At 49.2% G+C, this 23,943-nt stretch overlaps 2 protein-coding genes across 15 annotated transcripts; both read right to left on the reverse strand.

Annotated features, from left to right (window-relative positions):
* Window positions 1–938: 938 nt before the first annotated feature.
* ECM1 (extracellular matrix protein 1) lies at window positions 939–6,432 on the reverse strand. 6 transcript variants are annotated; one of them, XM_023641254.2, is made up of 10 exons: window positions 6,175–6,432; window positions 4,881–4,943; window positions 4,699–4,800; window positions 4,298–4,378; window positions 3,981–4,037; window positions 3,325–3,647; window positions 2,671–3,045; window positions 1,933–2,153; window positions 1,689–1,776; window positions 939–1,263 (listed from the first exon to the last, which is right to left on the reverse strand). In XM_023641254.2, the coding sequence occupies exons 1-10, from the start codon at window positions 6,242–6,244 to the stop codon at window positions 1,033–1,035; spliced, it is 1,611 nt and encodes a 536-aa protein (XP_023497022.1). In that variant the 5' UTR covers window positions 6,245–6,432; the 3' UTR covers window positions 939–1,032. The 6 variants fall into 6 exon arrangements, with proteins under 6 accessions (XP_023497022.1, XP_023497023.1, XP_023497024.1 ...); XM_023641255.2 differs by having other exon boundaries at window positions 3,981–4,034; window positions 6,175–6,392; XM_023641256.2 differs by lacking the exon at window positions 3,981–4,037 and having other exon boundaries at window positions 6,175–6,431.
* A 424-nt stretch (window positions 6,433–6,856) lies between these two features.
* Window positions 6,857–20,024, reverse strand: TARS2 (threonyl-tRNA synthetase 2, mitochondrial). Of its 9 annotated transcripts, none has more exons than XR_011439218.1 (18): window positions 18,618–18,775; window positions 18,104–18,300; window positions 17,666–17,789; window positions 16,635–16,759; window positions 15,591–15,708; window positions 15,408–15,472; window positions 14,869–14,947; window positions 13,557–13,703; window positions 13,270–13,368; window positions 12,496–12,713; window positions 11,853–12,015; window positions 11,498–11,635; window positions 11,237–11,314; window positions 9,424–9,524; window positions 9,112–9,209; window positions 8,868–8,940; window positions 8,130–8,244; window positions 6,857–7,223 (listed from the first exon to the last, which is right to left on the reverse strand). XR_011439218.1 is itself a non-coding variant. In XM_023641249.2 (18 exons), exons 2-18 carry the CDS (start codon window positions 18,208–18,210, stop codon window positions 7,075–7,077), a joined length of 2,001 nt encoding a protein of 666 aa, XP_023497017.1. In that variant the 5' UTR covers window positions 18,211–18,300; window positions 19,825–20,024; the 3' UTR covers window positions 6,857–7,074. The 9 variants fall into 9 exon arrangements, 7 of the variants coding, with proteins under 7 accessions (XP_023497017.1, XP_023497015.1, XP_023497014.1 ...); XR_002808089.2 differs by having other exon boundaries at window positions 18,609–18,746; XM_023641249.2 differs by lacking the exon at window positions 18,618–18,775 and adding an exon at window positions 19,825–20,024 and having other exon boundaries at window positions 9,112–9,213.
* Window positions 20,025–23,943: the final 3,919 nt, after the last annotated feature.

Consider the following 23,943-nt stretch of genomic DNA (forward strand, 5'->3'; position numbering starts at 1 on the left):
CACGCTGTGGTCCAGCTCAGGATTAGGGACTTCAGCCCCCTCCCCTCGGGCACTGGCACGACACCCTCCGAACTGGCCTCCCAGGTTTCTGCCTGGCTGCAGATTTTGTAAAAGGCAAATCTAAACACATCCTTTGCTTGAAACCGCCAGTGCCCTCGCGGGCAGAGGCGTCAGGATCCACTTTCAACCTTGGGGTATGAAGCGGTTGTGAAGCGCTCCTGCTTATCTTTCCAGCCACATCCTGGAGGAAGACCAACAGAGTCAGGCCCTTTCAGTCCTTGTGGTTCTGCATGAGCTGTCCCTTCTGCCTGGGCCGTACTTGCTCGCGCGCTCGAGCTCGCTCGCTCGCGCTCTCTCTCTCTCTCTCAGGAGCTCAGACCTCACGGCCATATTGTCCCTGGCCCCACTCCCACCTCTGGACTTGGTTATCTCGCGCTGCGAGCATACTGGCACTCTGGCAGCCCTGTACCACAGCTTATCACACCTGCTAGGTTCCTGGAGTGTAAGCAACTTGACGGAAGGGACTGTGTTTTCCAGATGTGTAGCCTCCAGTCTAGCACAGCGCACATCCATAGGAGTTCAATAAATGGATACTGAATGAATCAATGCACAACTTTTGATCCAAGGATCAAAAGTGAAGATTAAAAAATGTCAGGCTGGGCTGTGGCACTTTTGGGGCTCACTAAAGACATGAACCATATCTTTTTCACCTCTGAATCCCAATAGCTAGCTAACAAGGTGACGCTCCTTTTTAAGTATGTGAATAAACTCAAGATGACAAATTGTGAAGTTAAGCAGTTTAGTTATGGTCCCATCACAGCCTGTGTGATAGGACTTCTGCTCAGTCAGTGGGGGCAGGGCAGTAGGCCTCAGGGCCCAGTCACTAAAGAAAATTCAAGCAGGCTTAGAAGGGTGAGACGTTACAGACAACAAGGACGCCAAATCCAAGAGGTGTTTACTGTAATGAGTGTTCAGGGAGGGTGAGGTCGGGTGGGGTTCCCCTAGTCTGATCCTCCAAGGCTCTGGGGTGACTCATTCTTCTTTGGGTCCAGGGGTGGGGCTGATATTTGTTCCCTGAGTTGGGCCCTGCTCCCCCTGGCCCTTGGCATCCCTAGTGTCTCCAGCCACTAGGGCCACATTCCTCAGATAATTAGTATTAAAGCAGTTGGTCTGTTCATCTCCAGAATTCAGGTCACAGCAGAAGGCAGAGTCTGTCCAGAAGCTACGTCGGGAACCACACAGTTCGTCTATGAAGGCTGATTTCTAATGAAGAAGAGTGAAGCAGAAATGACAGGGAAGGGGTTGTCAGAAGTCAGGCACGGATACTTGGGTGCCCAAAGTCCCCCTTCCCTCAGCTTCTACTGCTCTCTCCATGGATCCCTTCCTGGGGCCCAGAGAGAGTGCAAGGCTGTCTTGCATAGCTAGATTCATTGTGATGGACAGATGTGCACATCTGGAAATGCCTGAAGCTTGAGGCCCAGAGAAGGTATAATAGCAACTTATAAGTGGGGAGAGGTCAGGCCAGGAATGAAGACTTCTGGAACCAAGAAAAAAGATCTCCTCCACTAGTCCTCATTATTTCTCTGGGCTGGTTTGAGGTACTAAAGAGAAGGGGTAGCCTGTAGTTTCAGCCCCCCCCTCCCCCTTCCCCTGCATTCCTTTGGAGAACATGACCCCCTATCCCTCACCTCCTCCTCGGCACAGCATGCCTGCTCTGGAAACGGCAGTTCACAGCAGCGGGCAGTCATCTTCCGGATCAGCCCAGGAATCTGTTTACTATGTTGGTGAAAAAGAGCAGGGGTCAGGCTCCTTGGATATCCCCAGGTATCAAAATGGTACTTAGAGACCATGATTTTTCTCTTCCCAAGAGTGCCCCAGAAGGAAGGTTTTTGGGAAAGGAAGAGAGTTGGGGAAGAACTGGGCAAGACTCACTGCTTGGTGAGAACTCTTGTATTTCCACAGAGATGGCCCATGAGGTTGGGGGTGACTCGGCTGAGGTCAAGGGTCAAGATGTCCCGGTCATAGTTGGGGTAGGGAGCCCGACTGGCAAAGCACTCATCGCGGGCAGGGCTAGGAGGGTGTTGGCAACACGAGTGGTGATGGGTCTTTACAGCCTGTTCCCGATCACAGTATCTATCAAGGGTATCCTCCCACTGTGGGCCAGAGAGAGGGAAGTCAGAGGCCTGGACACTTGGCTCCTTTTCTCCTGACCCTCTGCTTCCCTTATTGCCCATACTATGAGATGCGGGACTCCCAGCCCCAGGTGCTGAAAGAGAGGGGAAGAGAACCAGAGGGCAAGGAGGCAGCTGTGGGTATATGGGGTTGGGAAGGCGGAAGGGTGGAAGCACAAATGAGGTTTGGAGCTGCCCACAGGAGATGAGCTGGAACGGCAGACGGAGAGGGTCAGGTGAGGTCACAGCTGGACGGACGGATGGTGGACAGGTGCACATGTGGGATCATGGGTGGACGAGGCCAGGAGTGCGGGATGAAGGCTCAAGATGAACAGACTCAGATGATGAACACAATGGATGGACGGACAGTCACAAGCAGACGAATGGGTAGCCATGCTCACAGTGGGGAGGTACATGGATGAATGGACCGGTGGGATCAGAGGTCGGAGATGGGTGGGCAGGCAGACAGGCTCTTGGGGGGGCTGGGATGCCCACTTACGGCCTTCCATGTACAGGTGTGGTTATTCCCCTGCCGGCAGCAGCGCTGGAACTCCCCCTCCAGCCGGGTCAGAGCCTGCAGCTGCCTTTGGATGGGGTCAGTAGCTGGGAGGTTTCTTGGCACAGAGTGGAAGCGTCTTAGGTGGCAGATGTTCTTGATATTGTCCAGAGTGGGTACCCCAGGGGGGAAAGGCAGCTCGGGGCCCGAGGAAATACCAGGCTGGTGGCTGGGGCAGGCCTGGAGCTGGTAGTGTGGCTGGGGCGCTTCCTCTTGGAAGCAGGAGAATCGAGCCTCCCCCTGCCGTTTGCAGCACCGGTGGGCTCGGGTCTTGACCGAGAACTCGGCCTCACAGAACTGGGTCATTGCATCCTCCCACTAGAGCAAGAGGGGTAGATCAGCCCAGCAGCTCACTGTCCGCATTCCTGTCTTCCTCCCAGCTCCAGAAAAGGAACCAGGGCAGGTAGATAAGAAAGAAGCAGCAGAAAGAAGCAGAGGCTGTCCTCTGCCCTCCTGGCACATTGGGGAGGCCCAAGGGAGCGCCAATAAAAGGGACCTGAGGTTCCTGCAGGCCTAGGCCTCTAGTCCTTAAAACACACACATACATACTGTCTGGGGGTTAAAGAATACCCCCAGAATCAAGAGCCCAACCCTTACCACGAGTTTTGCACACTCCAAGCGTTTCGTGTAGCTGTGGCAGCGGCAGCAGCGAGAATATCCAGTCTCCAGCAAATTGAGGGTCTCACCCTGGCGAGTAAGGTGGGAGTAGCCAGACTGTGGCAGGTTCCAGGGGCCATACACCACATGCTGACGATTAGGAAGGCAGATCTGGTCCAGATTGTTGGGAGAAGGCCGCCCAGGGGGGAAGCCATCCAGTCGGTGGCCCCAGGCCCCTCGGGATTGGCCCTGTCGGCAGTGCTGGGCTGCATTCCAAGACTCCACCTCTGGGGTGCCACGGCTCATGAAAGGAGCTGGTTTTCCTAGAATGGGGAAAACAGAGTGGGAAAGAGGAACATGTGGAGGAATAGACAAAGGCTAGATGAGCTGGGAAGACTGAAAGAACTTGGGGTTGAGGAGAAAGGGCTGGGAGGATGTATGGGAAAAGAGGAAGAAATGAATTTGCAGCTCTTACCTTCAGAATGACTGACCGAAAGGAAAAGAGAACTGAGGCATGAAAGGTGTCCCCCTTACAGACTGCCCTCTCAATCAGGCCTGCTCCCTGTGCTGCTTCCCAAAGCTCAGGCTCCCTGCTCCCCTCCCCTGGGTCCTGAGAACTAAAGCAGGGGGGAAGACTGACCAGAGCTGTCACTCACCCTCTCCCTGCTTAGGTGGGAAGGTCATCTCCTTCTGATGTGGGAAAGGTGGGTCTACTAGGGTAGAAGAAGATTCGTAAGCAAAACTCGTGTTTGGATGGGCACCTCTAGAAGAGGGGACCTGCTCAGTTCCCATTCATAAACAAGAGCTCAATAGAGAAGCAAGTAAAAGTAAATGCTCTTTTCATGCCATTTAATCTCATAACTTTATAAAATAGGTATTATTTCCCCAATTTTACAGATGAAAAAACGAAGGCCTAGAGAGGTAACTTAAGGTCGGGGGGGGGGGCAGGTAGAGAGGAGAGGGAGTCACCTACCTTCCTTCTGTTCCAGAGGGAGCTGGGGAGGGGGCAGCTCTTCTTGGAGGGGGATGGCTTCCTGAGGAAGAGGGGGATCCACTGCAAGACAGGGGCAACAAGGATCAGACTGATGTCAGCAAGATCATGGGGGCTGGAGGCTGAGGCGAGGGAACGGGTGAACACTCGCCTTCCTTTTGCACAGGGAGCTGGGGAGGGGGCAGCTCCTCCTCTTGGACAGGGATGGCTTCCTGGGGGGGGGGCTGCACTACAGAAGGGGGAGTATGTGAGTAGCCCACCTCTTCTCCTAGCTAGGTCAAGGAGAGCAGGCAGGGCCTTCTTCCCCTCCCCATCTGAAGAACGGGGGTAAGCCAGACCAGGCACCTGGAAGGGTAACTGAGAAGGGCGTGTGGTGGACTTACCTTCACTCTGTCCTTCAAGTTGAGCGCCATGCTGAGAGGTGTCAGGGTGATCCATGGGGAGGGCTCGGGTCAGGGGTGGGGAAGGGGGTGCTGCATGGCCAACTAGAGGCAAGAGGGGAGGTGGTTAGAGTCTACAGTTCCTCCTAGACCCTCAATCCCATGCCACTTGCCTAAACTCTTACCTTCTTGAAGGTGGTGGGTGAGCTGCTCTGGCCCCAGCTCCCTCTGCCCTGGAGCCTTGAAGCCTGGAGTGAGGAAGGGTGAGTCAGGGGTGGTTTTGAGGAGCCCCTTCTGAGCACAGGATGGAGAGGCAGTAGAGATCAAGTGTAGGAAAGATGACCAAGACACTTGAAGGCCCTCTGTATTGTTCCTGCCCCATGTCCCCTAATCCACCCCTCAGACACACCTAGATATGACTGACTGGGTTCTGAGAAAGCCTGTGATATTCTGACAGCCTCACCTCTACCAGGCTCAAAGCTTCAGGTCTCCTGAGTCTGGGCCTGAAGGGAATGTGACATTTGGGGCTGGAGAGGAAGGCCCTAATCTCCTGTCAGTGCCTTCCCCTCAGGGCCTCTGGGGTCTCCTCCCACAGCCACTCTGCTGAGACGCTTCTCTCGCTTCTCTCGTTTCCAGAGGAGGAAGTCCAGACCTTGAATTGGTTGAAGTCTTACCTGTCCACCTCCTCTGCCCTCCCTCCAACTCCAGGCCCTTAAACATCTTTGGGCCTTCTGATAAGGAGCCCACCCAGAAGTTTAAGTGTCTTCCCTTCAGCTAGTCCCTGATCCTCCTTAGTTTAGGTCTCAATTTAGGACCTGGGGAACTGGGATGGTTTAGGACTCCTGAGGCAAATCACCCCACAGCCACAGGGAAAGGAATCACTTGTAGCTGATCTGCAGTCACAAAGACTAGGACCTAGGAGGGACAAGATGGGGCCTTACAGAGATACAGACTGCATCTATGACATCTCAATAGTTTCCCTCAGTAGCATTTTGTTCAGCATCCCAGCAGATAACATGTGTATGCTAGACAGAGGGTGGCTTTGTCTGGTCCCCTGTGGAAGGACGACACCCTCTCAACTCCTCTCCAAACAGGCAAGGAGTCAGTCGAGGCTCTCTGTGTCAGCAAACTCGATTGAGCAGCCTGGGCCCCACACCCCCTCCCCCGGCCTAAGAGGCCCCATATATACATCCTCCTCAGGCAGAGGCCCCTCACTCTGTGAATCCACCCACCCCTCAGGAATTGTCCATTTGACTCCAATTTTGTGTTTCTTGGCAGCAATCTCTAGGAACCCCTCTCCTGTGCTCCTGCTCCCCCTCCCTGGTTAAAGGCTCCAGCGCCCAGGCCCACCGTGAGCCTGTTCAGCAACAAGAGGCCAAATGAGAATCACCCTGCTGGTGATGAGCCATCTAGGATGGCTGAGCCAGGCCCCAGGCCCATGCTGGCCGGGACCTCTTCCTTGACTCCAACCTCACTCACCTCCCTTGGAGGCTATACAAGCAACAGCCAAATAGGCCAAGACCAAGGCTGCTCTGGACATGGTCCCCATGCTGGGGCAAGGACTGGTCAGCGGCCACTCAGGAGGTAGGTCTTCAGGCAGATTTGGATTTGAAGGGCTGAGTTGCCGGGAGCCTGCTTCTCCAGTTGCTGCTACTGCTGTTGTGAACTTGAGGGCCGGTTCGTTCTTTTTTATATGGTTATCTGGGATAGCTCCCGCCCTCCTCAGCTTCCTGCCGTGACTCAGTCCCAGCTGCTCCTCCTCTGGTAGCCACTCCTCCCAAATTCACCCTGGAGCCTCCTGAGAGGATTGAGAAGAATGGGGGTGATGGCAGGAGGGCATTCTTATGGCCCCAAGAGAAACTGATTCTGAGAGCCATGGAGCAAGAGATATTTGAGACCTTATTTTATGCTTTGATTCCTCCGTTTGCATGCTGCCCTCTGTGAAGAAGGGATCTAACAACCCGCTGAATTGGGAAAGGGAAAACAGAGCACTAAGGAGTTTAGGGTGGGGAGCCAGACATCTGTCCCAGGGAGCTCCCCTCCCAGTGAGAGGCCTGGGCTGCCCCTTTTCAATTTCCCCAACACCCTGGGACAAAAGAGAGGAGACAGAGTCAAACTCTGCTTTTATCCCTCCTCAGGAGTCAGAGATGAAGACACATACTCAGTAGCTTCAAGTTTATTTTTAGATTCACTCTCCTCACATCCAAACAGCTGCAGCTTCCCCCAGACCAAATCTCTTTCCAGGACAGCAGATTCATGCCTCCACACAAGTTCTGAGGGGTCTGGGGGACTTCAGACTCTGTCAGTCAGGTGGGGCTCTCTTGTGTTCAGGGAGGTTGGTGGCTCCTGCAGGTCTCTGTCACATCTATATACAGAAGCTCAGAAAATCTCTTCAGCATTTGGCACCCTGGTGTTCTGTAGCTCCAGCAGCCGCTGCACAGCTTCAGTCAAATCCCATTCCCCAAGTCGACGATTATCTCGAGTCCGAATGTTCACTGTTCTCTTACTCTGCTCTTTCTGACCAACCACTGCAGAAAGAGGGGAGGATTGGGAATCTCAAACCAAATTTATCCACATGGGGTATTTCCTTTTGCTATGCAGAAATTTAACAGACCTAAATCTTTACGAAAGGTGAGAGCAGAGCCCAGAGATAGTTCAGGAAAAGGACGTGTTTAGTTGTCTCTTGCTTGCCAGTTCCCTAGGGGCTCATCCTGAGGAGATAAACATTCCACAAGCCTTATCACTTCCAGTCAGGAGTCAGGGCTCAGAGATAGTAGGGTTAGCCAGAGAAAGACAAACAGGTCAAGCAGAAGTCACAGAGAGAAACTGTGTGTGTGTGTGTGTGTGTGTGTGTGTGTATACATTAAGGAAAGGGGAGGGTGGCAGGGGTGGAAGATACACGTGCAGGTCAAGGGGCAGCTTGCTCTAAGTGCTGGCAGGGCGCGTGGGTGTGTAAAACTAGAGAACAGGTAACCTGGTCAAGGAGTTTTTGCTCCTTGCCTTCTAGACAGAGCTCTGAACCTCGGAAAATGAAAAAGGAGCAAGGTAGGCCTAGAATTTTCTCCTTAAGGCCTTTCTCCTCACCCTTAGGGCTGACTCCATCTAAGTCCAGAATAAACAAAGCTAACTAATTAAGGCCTTATTAACCCTTCCTGACCCTTTCTCTCCGATGCTCCCTTGGTTAATTAACCTAACAGACACCAAGAGCTAGTGTGAGAGTCAGAAGAAAACTGTTTGAGGGTCACAGGTGGTTGTCAGGGGGTGAAGGAACCTAGGGCCCAAACGTGTCCTGAATCCTGACTCCTGCCCAGTCAAGTAATGAGCCCCAATTTACCCAAATATGCAGATGAACAAACTGAACAGACAGAAAAAAAGCACGGTGTAGAGGGCAGTGGTGTCGGGCTCCAAGGACCTGTGCTGACGTGGCCACTTACCAAACTGAAAGTTGTAGTGGGCGAGCTGAGCCCTGCGGACTCTCCGGCTAAGGGTCAGTCCGGAGTCAGCATCGAGGTCGCAGACCAGTCCTGCAGCCTGCAGGCTCCGCTGTGCCTGGGGCAGAGGTTTGGTGACAGGAACTTAATTTAATGGAAGGCTGAGGAGGTAGAACAGGCTGATACTATTCTTCCGCAAACCCCAGCTGTTCCTCCTTCCTCTGCCTCAAAGCTCTCCAGTTCTCAGGACAACCCCTCCTCATACAATCCCTCCTCATTCGTCTCTACACTGAGGCCTCTCCCCAGGCCCCACAGCTTCTTTGTCTGCCTCCTACTGAAGCCAAGTTCGCCAATAGTTGCCTGGACTCTGCCTGCTTCTAGCTACCGCTCTACCCAACCAGCTGCTCAACTCTGGTACCTTCCATATCCTTACTTCTCTCTAGAAAGGAAAATAAAACCAACATTTATCCAAGCCCCTTTCTGTGCCAAGTGCTCTGTTGTCAGCATTTAACATTTGTTTATTTGTTTAATTTTCACACAGTCTCCACAAGGCGGGGATTAGTCTCATTTCTCAGACGCGGAATTTCCAGCACACAGGCTGGCAGCCATCCAGTTCGGTCTTGTGGCTCCAAGTGCTGTGCCCCTTTTACTATCCCATGTGACGGCCATTACCCACTCACTGCCCAGCCTCAGACTCCCTATCAGTCCTGCTTCGGCCCATCCTTACCCCCAACTCCTTACCTCCCTGGCATATCCCTCTTGCTCAGTCCCCACAGGGATGACCACCACCTGGAATGGGGACAGCCACAGTGGCCTGGTTGAGAGAACAGAGGAGGGAAAATTATTCTGGCTCTGACTGTAAGTGTCGCTGTAGGGAGCAGATTCTAGGAGGAAACAGATGCTGTAGTCTAAAGGGGGCCAGGATCTGGAGCATGCACTATCTGGCTTGAGGGCCAGAACAGAAATCTGTGGTTAGAGGTCTCACCATTTTCCCCCACAGCTTTCTGCCAGCATTCCCAACATTCTTTCCACAGAACCTAGCACTGCTCGGTGAATGAGGACTGGATGCTCCAGGGCCCCCGCCTGCCTTGGAGAGAAAAAGGAGGGTGGGTGGAATGCAGGAAGTGGCATAAAACATGCACCCAAGATCACCTTCCAGTTTTCAAGAAATATTCAGTCCTGGCAGGGGAGGGTGTAAAGGATTTGGTTTAGTTTTTAGGGTCAAAGGTGGAAGGGGAAGTCGTTCTCCACCTATTCTATGGGCAGCCAAGAAAGGGGATGCAGTGAGGCTCTGTACCCCTTGTACTGGAGGTCAAATCTCAGGGGCAGTTGGAAGTCAAGCTGGATTGTCCCACACTGATGGGACCGACCCAAGGCATCGTGGAGGTGCACATCAATCTGGAGGAGAAGGATGAGAAGGCACCAGAGAAACCAGAATCAGTATATCTTCCATGGTGCCCACCACTCGCCCGCCCCCTACCCCTGCCTTACCTATGTTCCAGGTTGTTTTGAGATACGCATCACCCAGCTGTATTATACTCTACTTCACTCACTGGGGACCCTGCAGTAGCTCTTTCCATTTAATGGTATTATAATATTAGGGGACATCAACATTCACATGAACAACCTATCCACAGCCTGGCCTCTCAATTCCTTGAGCTCCCCACCTCAGGGACCTTTACCCATACCCAGACTATGGCTAGACCCTTCCTCCTGTCATTGCCCAGAACGGCTGCCCCTCTGAAACAGGCCCTGAGACCCTGCTCTGATTACTCTTGGTCTTCTGGCTCTGAGAATGATTCCTGTTAACGGCTCTTCAATCTCTAGGTTCCTTAACTCCTCTTCTTCCTTCCCGTTCACAGGCCCATCCCACCTTTGTTTCTTCCCCTCATGCCGCTGTAACCACTCTCCCTAGTTTCCCTCCTATCACTGTTCTCCTCTCACATCCACATGGCAAAACCCCACCCTGGTGGCACCCTCACCTCCCACCTGCTTGGGCCTCTAAAAGAACTGCTCAGTGCTGCCCAATATGTCACATATCACACAGATGCAAAAACAGGGATGGATGCCACCACACAAGTCGCTGTTTCAAACCTTACCTGGGCCCTTGCTTGCCAGCAATCCTCTCACTGCCCTAATAAGCTCTGTTTTCCTCAAGGATTTTCAAGCTTTCTCCTCTTTCGTCGTATCTTCATCCCCCTCACTGGCAACTCTCCTCTCCCCTACTCCTATCAGCAAATGATCCTGCCTCCGATCCGACGGAGAATTCAGAAAACTGACATCATGAGATGGGAAAATGTTTCAACTTCCTGTCACCACACCTATAAACTTCCTTGCATCTACCTCCAGCCTTTCCTCCTGCCTCCAAAACAATGGCAAAGGTGGTGCCTTCTGTGGAGGGTTCTCGATCTCACCCCTCAAGCCTTCCCAGGAACTTTCCTCCAATGAAACACCTTCTACAATGTCAACTTCTCCCTGACCCACACAGGCTCCCTCTCATCACAGCATTTCAACATTCTCAAGTCTCTCCCTTCACAAGCATCTCTTTTGACTACCCAGGCCCTTCAGCTCCTCTCCTCTGTCTTTAGAAAAGCCAAAGCCAAAGTTCTTCGAAGAGTTATGTCCATTCATTCACTTCTGACTCCACCCCCAATCCCTACTTTATCAAAAATGGTCCTTCAAAACCTAACAGCCTTTTTACTAAATCCAGCAGACACTTTTCAGTCCTTTTTTCCCTTGACTTCTTTCACTTCTTCCAACTTGCCAGGTGAGTTTTCACCCTTCCCCCCAGCCTCTGCCTACACTGTTCCCTCCTGAAACACCCTCTTTACTTGGCCAACAATTACCTTTCAGATTGGAAAGAGATTCCTGTAGGAAGCCTTTCCTGACCCCCTTTCCTTTAGTACCTACACAGCACTGATCCCATGGTGCTGAAATGCCCGATTTACCTCCCACAGCCCTCATTAGACCATAAGTTCCATGGGGGCAGAGAATGTGTTGCTCTTCTCTATATCCTACAAAATTTAAAAAATATCCCTTCGTTTGTTAAACATTTAGTAAAACAAAACAAAAAATGAACAAATAAACTGTAACCAGGGCCCCCAGCTTGCCTTAGGCCCATAGAAGGCACCATCTCCAGGGTTGAGGTCCCAGGGTTCTCCAAACTCTTCCAGGGCCTGTTGAAGGACCTTTACAGGGAATGAGACAAAAGAGGATTACGTTATCTTAGACTTTATGAGCAACATATCCCTCCAGTCCCCAACAAATGACCCTCTCAGCCTATGCCTCTGCTGAGGATCCTGATTCCCATCTCCCGACCCCTCCCATAGGAGAGCAGTTTGTCTGCCTCTGCTTCCTGACCACCTGCTCACCTGCTCAGCCTGGTCCCAAAGGCAAGGCTCTCCCAGGAAGCCAGAAGGTCGGGTGGACAGTGCCAGGCGGAAGGAAAAGCCAAGGACAGCATAGATAGAACGGAGGAAATCAAGACAGCCTCGGATCTCTGCTTCCAGCTGGGGGCAGGAAATAAAGGTGAGTGTGTGCTAGACAGAACTTGGGGAAGACGGTAGTTTGGGGAGAAAAGAGGGCAAAAACAGAGGAAAGTTGGGAAGAGAATGTCGCTGAAATGTAGTATATAAAGAGGGCCACTGAGGGTCAGGACTGTTGGTGGTTCACAGGGAAAATGGAAGGTGGTGTAGACAAGCTTTGGTGGAGCTGGGGAAAGGCCACCTGGTCTGGTGCACAGAAGATGTGAGCGTCATCCTGCTGGAAGCGCCGCAGCCGGGTCAGTCCTCCCAGACTGCCAGAAACCTCTGCCCGGTGCAGGGCCCCAAAGTCTGCCAGTCGCAGGGGCAGCTCTCGCCAAGATCTGGGCCGGTGGGCGAACATCAAGCTGAGGTTGGGGTGGGGAGGGGTCAGGGCCGCAGGGAAAACTAGCCCCTGAAGACTGCTCTTCTGCCCACTCTGCTTGCTTCCTTCTCTGCACCATTAGCTAAGGTCCTTTCCAGCCTTGGCATGCCCTCCTGTTGAGTCCTGTCAGTCTGGCTCATCACGAGCTGAGCCCCGCCTGGTTCAAAAGTGAATTTCTCAGCAATGCCAACAGATACCATTTACTGTGCTCCTGTTCTGTGATAGGCACTGAGATGAAAGAGAAACCTCGGATAGCAGTTCCAAACCCTTGATGTTACACATAAAGAGACTGAGGCTTAGAGAGGTACAATGACTTTCCCAAATTCACATGGTTAGCTAGAGGGCAGATTCAAAACGCAAATCAGGCGTCCCAGAATTCATCCAAGGTACTTTCTCTTACTTCTATTTAGCAACCCTGCTGCCTAGCCCTGCGAGGACCCAGGCCTCCTGGCTCCCAGCTCACCAGTGCGCAGGGCAGTTCATGGGCTTGAGGGCGAGTGTGTCTGTGGGATGGCTGGTGGAGTGGTCGCTCTGGGAGCCAGTGGGCCTGTCAGAGCCTGGGGGCTGCAGGGCAAACATGTCTTCCTGGTAATGCTCCCAGTGCCCTGATAGTTCCCAGAGTTTCGTAGAAAACAGTGTAGGGGTTTTCACTTCTGAGAAACCACGGCGGGAGTACTCGGCCTGCAGAGGAGGGTAAAGATATTGAATGTCAGAGTGACTTGGGGGAGAGGAGGCAGGGTGACTGCTGTGTGATTCTCCTGGCCCTCAGGTCATGCTGATCACAGCTACAACCTGTTAAGTACCATGTTCCCACTCTATGCTCCCACTGCAGACCACACATTTTTAATACCTTGATAAAAGTCACCAACACTTTATAATATTTGTGTTTATGCTTCTAAGTCCTCTCTTTTTTTTTTCTTTTGAGGATGATTAGCCCTGAGCTAACATCTGCCGCCAATCCTCCTCTTTTTGCTGAGGAAGCCTGGCCCTGAGCTAACATCCATGCCATCTTCCTCTACTTTAGATGTGGGACACCTACAACAGCATGGCTTGATAAGCAGTGCCATGTCCTTACCTGGGATCTGAACTGGCGAACCCCGGGCCGCAGAAGCAGAACGTGCGCACTTAACCATTGCGCCACTGGGCTGGCCCTAATTCCCCTCTTTTAAAACTTAGCCTCTTCTGGGCCCTTAGTCCCTCTCTGGTCTTTCTTCCCCTGGACTGGGGTCCTCCTTACCCTGATAAAAGCCACTAGTGCATTATACACCCTTGTCCCTCGAGGCAGGAAGAAGCAGCTCCCAGGGCTCAGTTCATGGAAGAAGAAGAGCTCTTGTTCCTGGGGTCAGGAATAGTAACGGTCACTTCAAGGGGGAAGCAGGGGCTTTGGAAGCCAGAAGAAATAACTGACAGAGCTGCTCAATCTGTTGGATTCCGAATCTGCTCCAACTTCACACTCAGTTTCCTTCCTCTCTCTCCAACCCTTATCATCACCCCCCACACACACCATTTTCCTAATTTCTGTACCTTCCCAATGCGCCGGTGGTCCCGTAACTCTGCTTCCTCCCTCCATTCTTCCCAGGCCCTCAGCTCCTCTGCTGTGGGGAAGGAAATCCCTGATACTCTCTGCAGTACGTCTGGGGTGCCTGAAGACCTCCATAAGGATGACGAGTTCTGTGGAAGGACACAGGGAGTCAAAGGGCAGATGGGCAGAACTGAAGCTACCCAACCTCTCTTTCAACCTCACATGATACTCTCAGTGTAAGCATCACAGGTATGCCACTTGACAATGATCCCACCTCATCTCTCTCACTTCTCTTCCCAGCATCACCACCAGGAGGATGGCCACTGCTATCCCCCAGGCTCCCCTTGCCATGGTTACAGCCTTGGAGGTGCCTGACTCTTGATTCCTACATACGCCCCGCCCAAGCCTAACCTCACTCTGCCACCTCTTTTTCTCCCCATTCTCACTACCGCTGCCCTACCAGCACCTCCTTCCCTTTCTAATTAAGGACTGCTGAGGGGAGTAACCCAAGGCTCTGGTCAAATGTCAGTCTGTCCATCCCCCTATCAATCTCCCAGACAGCTGCTAGGAAACTCAGTCTCCCACACTATATCCTATTCTTGGCCACATGAAATTCAAATGTCTCTCCTTGCTCTTTCCTTGAATGATAGTACTAACAAGAAACAGCATGCATTATAGCACTTCTAACTTTTCCGCAAACACACACTCCTGCATTAACTGGTTTTGTCTCTATGACATGGATTTACTGGTAGGACGGGTACTAACAGCCTCATTTTATAGATGGGGAAGACAGGTAAGGAGATTTACCCAAGGTTACATACTTAATTAGCAGCAGAGCTAGGACCAAACGCAATGGCTAGGTTTTCAGTTCAGGGCTTTCTGCTCTACATATCTATCTGCCTCTCTTCTCTCTCCCTGCTCCCACTCCTCTAACAAGTCACCTCGCCCAGAACAGTATTTTCATAAACGGCAAGCCCTTGACTTAGAGTATTCTACCTGTGCCTGTCAAACAGTGTTCTACACCCCTCTGCCCACAGGAGCCTCCCTTATGTGACCCTGTCCAGCCTGTTCATGCTCTCCCTCTCCATGTCTGACATGGAATTTGAATTGGTTTCTGGGCCCTGGCAGGGTGTCTAGTATCTGCCATCAGACTGAGAAGTTCTAGAAGGCGGAGACTAAGTATGTTTCTCCTTCTAGATTCCTCCCTTAGCTAACAGAGTAGAGACGGCACTGAGAGAGAGGCTCATCTTCCCATTTTCCTACTCATTCCAGTGAAAATGGGTGTCGCATTCTAACCCTGCCCTCCCAACTGACCGTTAACAGCTTCAGTGCTCCAATCTGTCCAGTATGCCGAAGGTGGGGGCCTTGGCAAAGATCAACCAACATGCCACACCTAGGAGAAAGAAGGGGCCAGTCAGTGGTTTCCAAATTCTTGAGCTTCTAGCTTTCTCTCTCATAGTCTTTAGTTGACAGAAAAAGGAAGTGAAAAATAACTACTGTACAGGGGTCAGCCTGGTGGCATAGTGGTTAAGCTTGTGTGCTCCACTTCAGCGGCCCAGGGTATGTAAGTTTGGATCCTGGGCGCAGACCAATACACCGCTCATCAAGCCATGCTGTGGTGGTGTCCCACATACAAAAAATATAGGAAGCTTGGCAACAGATGTTAGCTCAGTGCCAATCTTCCTCACCATTAAAAAAAAAAGAGAGAACTATCGTAGAGAGAGAGCAATGGGAGATGAAAATCAATTCCTGTCCCCATTTCTTTTCTTCTATCTTCTTTCCCTTATCCCATTTCTGGCCTTCTTGGTGCATCCCTACCTCTCCCTGTTTTCCTCAATCTTGGCAACTCTCACCCATAGACTGTTGCTTTTGGACCTGTCACTTTCTCCTCGATCAGGCGAAGCTTAAAGGGGTTATCCTGGAAGAAAGAAAGAGTGAAGTCAAGTCTTTATTCCCATAAAGATGTCCTGGGAGAGAACCACCTCTTCCCTCATGCCTCTGGATCTTCCTCCTAAACCTGTGTGTCTCCACCCCACCTTGAAGAGCTGGCGAAGCTGATCCTGGGAAGCCTCCAGCCTCCGGAAGGGCTGAGCAGCAGCTGCAAGTTTCCGGCAAAACTGCTCCAAAAGAGGCAGGTCTGAGCCCCGGACTGTCCTGGAAAGATGATGGTTGGCTTGCATCCTCTAAGGAGTATCACCTGGGTGACACACCTGTTGGCTAGGGGGTGAAATCCTGCCCTCCGGAAATATCTAGAATTACTGGCAAAGACAGACAAACTAAAAGAAAACATAAATAGGAAATCAAGTACAAATTTTACAGCTGGAGCAAAACATTTATGTATGAAATTAAAAGCTGAGTGCAGGCAATTTGGGTGGACAAAATTAGAGCAATAGTAATAAGGGATGAAGTGTACGTTGAAGAATTCATAAAGGCTAGAGAAAATAAGTTTCAAGCAGAATTAGACAGAAAAGGAAGAACACGAACTAGTGGAGAAGGTGCTACCAAGGTCACAGTTGAGGCTTGGAGAGGCCCTCCCTCCAGCTTTCTCCTCCAAATTGAACATGCCTGAGGCCCCAGAAACCACCCCAGTAAAAGGGTACCAACTTTTACTTATAAGATGAATAAGGTCTGAGGAATTAATGTATAGCATGGTGAGTATAGTTGACAATTTCGTATTGCGTAACTGAAATTTTCCAAGAGTACATCTTAAGTGTTCATCAAAAAAATAAAAAGCATGTGACGTGATGCATGCGTTAACTAACTCAATTGTGGGAATCCTTTCACAACGTAAGTGTATATCAAATTATTACGTGTATATTTTAATCATATTACAATTTTATTTGACAATTATACCTCAAAAAAGCTGAAAAATAAAGTAACATATGGTGAAATCTCTACAAAAGAAACCACCCCAGTTTGGCAACTGTGAAGCTAAGGAGATCCCGGCCAGGCCGAGGACGTCAGATCTAACTGTCCTTGCAGCTCTTCGACCCTCCCCTGAAGTCTCTCAATAAAATGGTTTGAACTCCTCCACAAAAGGACACCCCAGAATCATTCTCCTCCTTCTTTGCACTACTCACCGTTCCTTTCCCAGGAAGAAATCATGGTAGAAGCCACATTCTGTACTTGGACCTCGGCAGAGGACAGCACCCAGGAGTTGTTCAGCTGCCGACCCCAGGACATGGGTGCTGGAGTGCCAGAACACCTGGGTTCACAAGAAAGGAGTTCATGAGTTCATAACCTTCTCCTTTAACCTCTAGCTCTCTGATCCTCTCCTTGGAGAAGCTGGTGTGAAACCAGTATGGCTCTTCTAGGAACAACTACCGCAAAATGGGGAACCTGACCTTGAAGGTGACCAGTAAATAATAAAAAGTAAAAAAATGAGAAAAGAAAGGGAGAAGGCCAGTGGAGGCAGTGCACAGAGAGAGTACCCTCCAGCCCCACGCCTTGGTGCTTCCTGGTGCAAGGGCAGAAAAGTAGAAGGCCAGTCGGTTTTCTTTTGCTACTTCTATAACATCTCCTTTTAGGGCTTCAGAGTAAACTATCTTCTTAAGGCAGTGGTTCCTAAGGACAGTTTGGTCTTTTAGCCCTATATGTTTTCCATTCCAGGATCTAGCATGATGCAACCACTCCTCTAGGATTTTGTCACCATTTACACACAGGTGATACGAGAACTCCATTTTCTTGGATCCTAATAGATGAGGTCTGCATTACCCAAGCTGACATGAAGAAGACAAAGTGGGGAGGAGGTCATGTGCTCAGTTGTGGAAGTCATGTTAGAATTAAATATATGCTACAGATGACTTATACTGTGTGTCTCAAGTGTTGGGGGGCGGGAGAGCTGATGGGCATATTATCCTTCTGTTTTCAACTTATTATCTCTCCCTTTCACTAGCACAAACAATGTCTCCCTAACAAACCTAGGCTAAGTAAAAACTTTCATCCTAAGTTTCCAGGTTAGCCAGGAATAGTCAAGACACACAATCTGTAGCAGGTCTCCTCCTAATTGCAAATGGAGAAACTGAGGCAAAAGAAAATAAATTCTAGAATTGCACACTTAAATCTCTCTTAGTTTAGTAGCTACTGTATTCCCAATAAGGAAGAAACTTACTGCTTTCCCCTCTGCAGAATCAAATGTCAGAAATCTGAGGTCAGAATCTTTCTCCAAGGGCCGCTCCAGATCATAAGGTTCTCCATTCACTTCAGCAGCCACAGCAGTATCTGCCAGTGTTGAACTTCAACAGCGGGGGTGGGGATAAAGAAAAAGACAGGGTTACAATCCACAGGGGAAGAGAGGGACTCATCTCTCAGCAACCCCAAACTTGCAAAGGGGAAATGTGTTACCAGAGCAATAGAACCTATCATTTTTTTCTGGACCTATAATAGAGAAAGAGCAAACTCTGAAACTAATGCAGATAAAAACGAATCCACAGGAAAGGCTATCTTCATGGGGGTGAAATAAAAAACATGCAGAGTTTTCTTTCCCTGCTTACATCAGAGAAAGTAGAGAAGTAGGACGATCCCGGTACGTGTCGAATGGGCCTGGTACCTGATCTGCTGGGCTAGCTGGTAAGGGGTTGTGTTCCATGCCACAGCGTCCACTTTGTGACCTCCAGGAAGTGCTATCTTAATAGTCCGGTGTTCCTTCTGTGCCATGCTTGCTACCCTCTTTACTTGAGCAGCCCATAGCTCCTCAAAAAGGCCAAGCCGCTCTGCCAACCAGTGAGGAGGGGTCGGGACAGCTGCCTGGAGGGAAAGATTGTAGGCGGTAACACAGGTCCCATCATTCCTTCTTGCAATTGAGGATGGTGGGAGATGAGGATACTTAAGTGGCCGTCGTCCTAATTCCCAGTCTTTAAGAGGACTGGATGACAGAGGGCCCTAGGCTTCCAGCCCTAAAGTGCCCAGGCTGTTGGCCCTAGGAAAAAGACGGCGCATCTAAGGGCTAGGGTAGCCGGGTCCGGGGACGCAGGGCGGGAGTAGGGGGTGTCAGGCTGGGCTGAGAGCCTACATCTTGGGCTTCAGCTGGGCTGCGGTTCGCAACTTTTGAGTACCTCACGCACCGTATGTAGCCCGCAAGCGTGTAACCCCGGCAGCCAGAGCCGTCGCCACCTCTGATACAGCCCCATGTTCCTTGAAACCCCTGCTACATCCTCAAACAAATTATGGCCGCTTCTCCTTCACCGGACTCCCCATTGGCTTCTGGCCCAACAATACCTATGCCTATTGGTTACTGCAGCTGCCACTCTAGTGTGGGACCACCTCCAGGAAATCCGAAGAGGTACACCCCACACAGCACGAGCAGCGGTGTGGGTGGTTCCGGCTGACCGGAAGACCTAAACTGTTACACACACCCGCAATCCTGAGACCTGCATTTTCAGCCCAAAGTAGCAATAAGGTATCCTGCGGCTTTGAGAACAGGAGTAGGAAAACTCTTGAGAGTGGGAGTGGGAGAAAAACGGACCGAAAGAGGTAGTCATTTCCTTTTAACCATAAGTTTTCTTTTACGTAGTCTTTACTGGCAGGTAGAAAACAGGTAAGAGAACCAGACAGACCTAGTGTAAATCCTGGCTCTGCCATTCGCTATGTAGTTTGGGGCAAATTATTTAATTTCTTCTAAGCGTCAATTCTCACCTGTAAAATGGGAATAATAATAGTATCACTGCCAATTGTTGAGGTTAATTTTGTGTAAATCGTCTAATATACCGCGTGATGTACAGTAATGGCAACAATGGCGGACAAGCTATTAGAATAAGTGAATATAACAGCTTTAGGGCTGGACCAAAGAATCTACAAAGGGCACTTCTTGGAGTCCCTTCATACTCAAGGTGCTTAAGCAGGACCTTAGATACCTTTTAATCTTACAGGAATTTAAGTTCAGAGAAGGTAAGTGATTTAAGGTCAAATACTAAGTGCTGATGCTGGATTCTGAATCCACGTCTTGTACTCTTTTACCACACCAGGCTTTCCCTGGTAATAGAGTTTACTTCCATTATACTCCCCCATCACTTCAGAAAGAGATGCCTGACCCTAGAATCTTAGCGCTCTGCTTCGTACACAAGACCTCTGCCTCTCATTCCCATCCTAGCTCTCAACCTCCTTTATCCCTTCTCTTCCCTCTCCCTGCTGTATCTAGGATACAGGACTAGGTATATTTGACTTATTTTACACAGTAAAAATGGAAACATGGTCAGAATTGTAGTAAACTTTGAGAGGAAATGGACTTGGAGGCAGCTGTGAGGTTCTCAGTATTCCCATTAGTCCCCTCACCTGGGGATGGGGATGGTTAGAGTTGGTTCTCAAGTTTCCACTGGTGACGGAGTGAAGGATTGCAAAGGAAGAGCTGTCAGAGAAAGCTGTTTAATCTAGGTTTCCAGAGGCCAGAGGTTCTGTCTGGGGAAGGCAGCAGTTGATCTGAGTCAAAGGCACCAATCTGGATCTTGGCTCCATCTTCTGATATGTCAGACACCCTGAAATACAAAAAGAAATAGACAAGACTGTGGAAGAGGAAGATTGTGTGTGTGTGTGTGTGTGCGCGCGAGCACGTGCATGTGGTTGGGAAAAGGTCGTGAGAATTTAACAATGGCATTCAGAAAGTGTGACAACAGGCAGAACTTTTCCCATGGCTCTGCAACAAAAGGGTCAAGGGAGTGTTATATTGCAGGCAACAAAATGATACGCTCAGTAAATAATTATTAAGAATGTACCAATCATGTATTGACTTGAAACCCCACAGGATACATATACGGACACACACATTCTTTGATCATTCTACCTTGTCTTCTTTTTTAAGGACAGTAGACAGATGGTGGAATAAGTTGGCTACACTGTTATGGCAGCTCCCTGCACTCATCCCTCAAACATTTACTGGCTGCTTACTGTGTGCAATGCACTGAGCTCGGTGCTCAGGGGATGCTGATCAATCAACTACTACATCACCTATGTAACTCGTGTTGCAGTGCAGGAAGGAATGTCAAATTATTCCATTCCTCCCCCTGTAGCAAGCAAGCTAGTTAACAAACTAACAAGCTAGCTAGCAAGCAAGCAAGCAAGCAGCAAGCTAGCTAAGGCCAATTCATTAATCACTGATTCTTCTACAACTTCTGATTTGTGACAGCATGTCTCAGCCTCAGGGAATTTTAACCCATTAGCCTGCCCGGCAAATGTTTATGCCTAAAACTGCTCTTACCTTCCACCCAGAATATCACCAAACTACTACTATGTGCCAAGTGCTAAGCCTTCACTATCTCATTTAATTCCTAGAACAACCCTGACAAGTAATAGCTCTTCTTATGCTCCCTTTGAAACAAGGCAAATGACCCTCAGAGAAGTCAAGCACCAGTCTTTCTGAATCCAAAGCTTGTGTTATGCCATGCCATACTGTCTCTCAGGGACCAGCATAGTCATAATGCATGTTTGGTAGCGCAGCTCCGTTTTTCTCTCCAGCGTATACTACTTGGAGCCTTTGGGGCCAGAGAGGCCGAGGCCTTTAATATAGGGTGGACAGGTGGGTCCAGTAAAAAGCCAAGAAAAGAGGTGTCTTACCAAATTTTCTCTACCAGCCTAAGGTTAAGGGAAAAATGCCAGATGATTTCACAGAGGTCTAGGGAAAAGGGAATCCCAGTAAAGGGTATCCTAGATCCTTAGTCAAGTTTTGGGAAACTCTCAGCTTTACTCCACTTAGACATCTTAAGTTAGCTAAAGCTTTGGCTGAGGAGGTATTGCTTTTATAATCTTAAACTATATGTGAGAATGCTCTCCATTAAAGGTAAAGATCCCAATCTTCATTGGCATCAAAACGTACCTCCAAATCTATCTCAGCTCTTAGAAGCAAAAATTTCCTTGCCACAAGGAGATAGAAAAGATACTAGAGGTAAAAAAGAGAAACTTAAGAAGGTAAGATATATAAAGAAATATTTCTATCATTGCTGCCAAATGCTTTTGAGGCCCAAAGAACTAGCTACTGGTTCTAAAGGTACAGTAAGTGGTGTGGAGAGGTTATGTTTATTTAAAAAATTTTTCCCTAGCAATGAAAATCTAGAAAAGAGCCTAGCTTTTACTGCAAGATGCCACAAAGGGAGAAAAAGTCCAGCCAACTTTGCTGAGTAAACAAAGAAGGGGAGCTTCCTATCTGAAGCATGGGGATAAGGTCAACTTAGCTTTGAAAACAAAGCCTTGAACTCACCTAAAATCTCTAAGATTTCCCTCCTTCAAGACATCTCTTAAGTCGGTAGAAGAGAAACAATGAAACAGCCACCTCCACCCCTACCTTGACCTGACCTGATTTGTCAGGTCAAGGCCAAGGGAAAAATATAAGGAAGTCTCCCAAACACAGGAGCCAGTGCAGGGATGTGTCACCTTGGGTTCCAAGCTTAAGTAAAAAACAAAGGAAAGAGCAAAGCACTTTTAAAGAAGGTCCTAGATTCATCTGTAGAAAGCAATAAATTAAGGCCCACTACCCAATAACCAAGATTTCAGAATAATCCTTTACTAATCTCTACTGCCCTTGGCAACGATTGGCTACTTAAAAGATACGGGACCTTAAGTATTGTCTCATGTAGGTGCAAAGCGGGAAACAGAAGGAACTAGATGCTGTCCATCTCCTTTCTTTCTACCCATTCCAACTGAAATACCCCCATAAAAGTGTAAGAAGTTTCAAGTCCCCTTATCTCTTTTCCACAAACTATGTGGCAATGGACTTGAGTAATTCTCAAAAATAAGGGGGGATGAAGAAGTTAGTTCCTGGAACATCTAATCTGCTATGAACCCCGACAGATCCAGGGTGGACTGGTTCAGCCAACACCCTTTTGAGTCAAACACAAAAACCCATAGGCTGTGGTTTTTTTTTTCCTGTTGGCATTGCTCACTAGCCCCTCCACCCACATCTGTATTCTCAACTTTTAACTTGTGCAACAGTGAGAACAAATGGAAAGGACAGGAAAAAATAAAATAAAATAACGGAACCATAAGGTAACTGAAATATCAATTTCTAAATAGATCTCAACCTTCTTATCCCCTTCCCCTCAAATTTATAACTAAGCAGAAAAAGTTTCTCCTGTCCTCCCCCTACAGTTAGAATTCGATAGTTTTACATTGCACTTGCTCCTTTCCTTTAAAGCATATAGGCTTCCCTTTACTTCTACACAGGCGAAGGGAAAACAGGATGTTTACTTAAGAGCCCCTATCTCACTTACTGGTGTCCCTCTCATAGCTTTGTCTAGGCCGCCTCAGTGAGTTATTACTCAGCAATTATAAACAGCAGCTGCCCAGACTTGTCCAGTTACTCATAAACAAGTATGAGAAACGCCCCAATACCCCAAAACCCATTCAGATGGTGTTTGTGTTACTGTCTACATACATCAGGGGGTAATTCATCCCTCCTCTACAAGATTGGCTTAAATAAAACAATTTAGGGGGAGGAACTTAATGAATTTTCAACATGACCAGAAAGGCCAGTGAGGAAGTCTAAATAAGCTGTTGCTCCCTTGGGGGTGGAGACAGGAATCAGGTGGGCAAATCAAGGTCCCCAGAGGGGACAAGCAAGAAAGGGTGAGCCACATTCCAGAATCGTCCAGCACAGTGGTACACCCTACCCACTGGGTGTGTTCCTGGGCCGCTATTTCTGAAGTGTCTGGTGACACACGTGTGTAGCTTCACGTAATTAAGGCTGCTATTTAGAGCCTTATACCCTGCCAGTGACTTAGGCCTGGTCTACATGTGGTGACTCTCTTTACCCCTTAAAGCCAACATTCCATTTATTAAGCCTCACTAGGTTATGAAAAAGAGATCGGACAAGAGAGAGGGGTTAAGTGTGACTTCTGTATGACAGACTGCCAATATGCAGCAAGATGGGTAGATGTGGGCAAATAATTGGCCAGAAGGATCTCTACCACCACCCCCAGCCCAATTCTATGCTTGTTTTAAAAATACTTCTTTGCTTACAATTGTACAATTTTTTGAAGACATACACAAATAATTATCCATACAGTATATCCCATTACCAACCACTCCCTGAACATCTTCATCTCACCCCACCCATCATCCTTTCCAAAACTGAATTATACAAAGGATCAAACAGAAAACCCACGAGGCCATGAAGATCTTAGAGGCTCAGATTGCCTTCAGTGACACTGAGTGCAGAAGTCAAAGGGGACAGCTGGACCAGATCAATGTGAGAGGGGAAAAGTCAACCACACAACAAAGGAAACCATACTTTATTAAACTGGAAAACAAAAACATAATATTGGGGAAATAGATTAAAAAAAAAAAAGAAGGAATGGCTGGAAGAGAGGAAATTGCCAAGTGGTAACAAGGAAGGGACAAGATAGGTGGTCAGTGGCATCTTTGTGTGTGCCTCAGAAATGGGCAGGCACATACATTAGCACCTCT

This window comes from Equus caballus, chromosome 5, assembly GCF_041296265.1.
Source record: "Equus caballus isolate H_3958 breed thoroughbred chromosome 5, TB-T2T, whole genome shotgun sequence".
Lineage (NCBI taxonomy): Eukaryota > Metazoa > Chordata > Mammalia > Perissodactyla > Equidae > Equus > Equus caballus.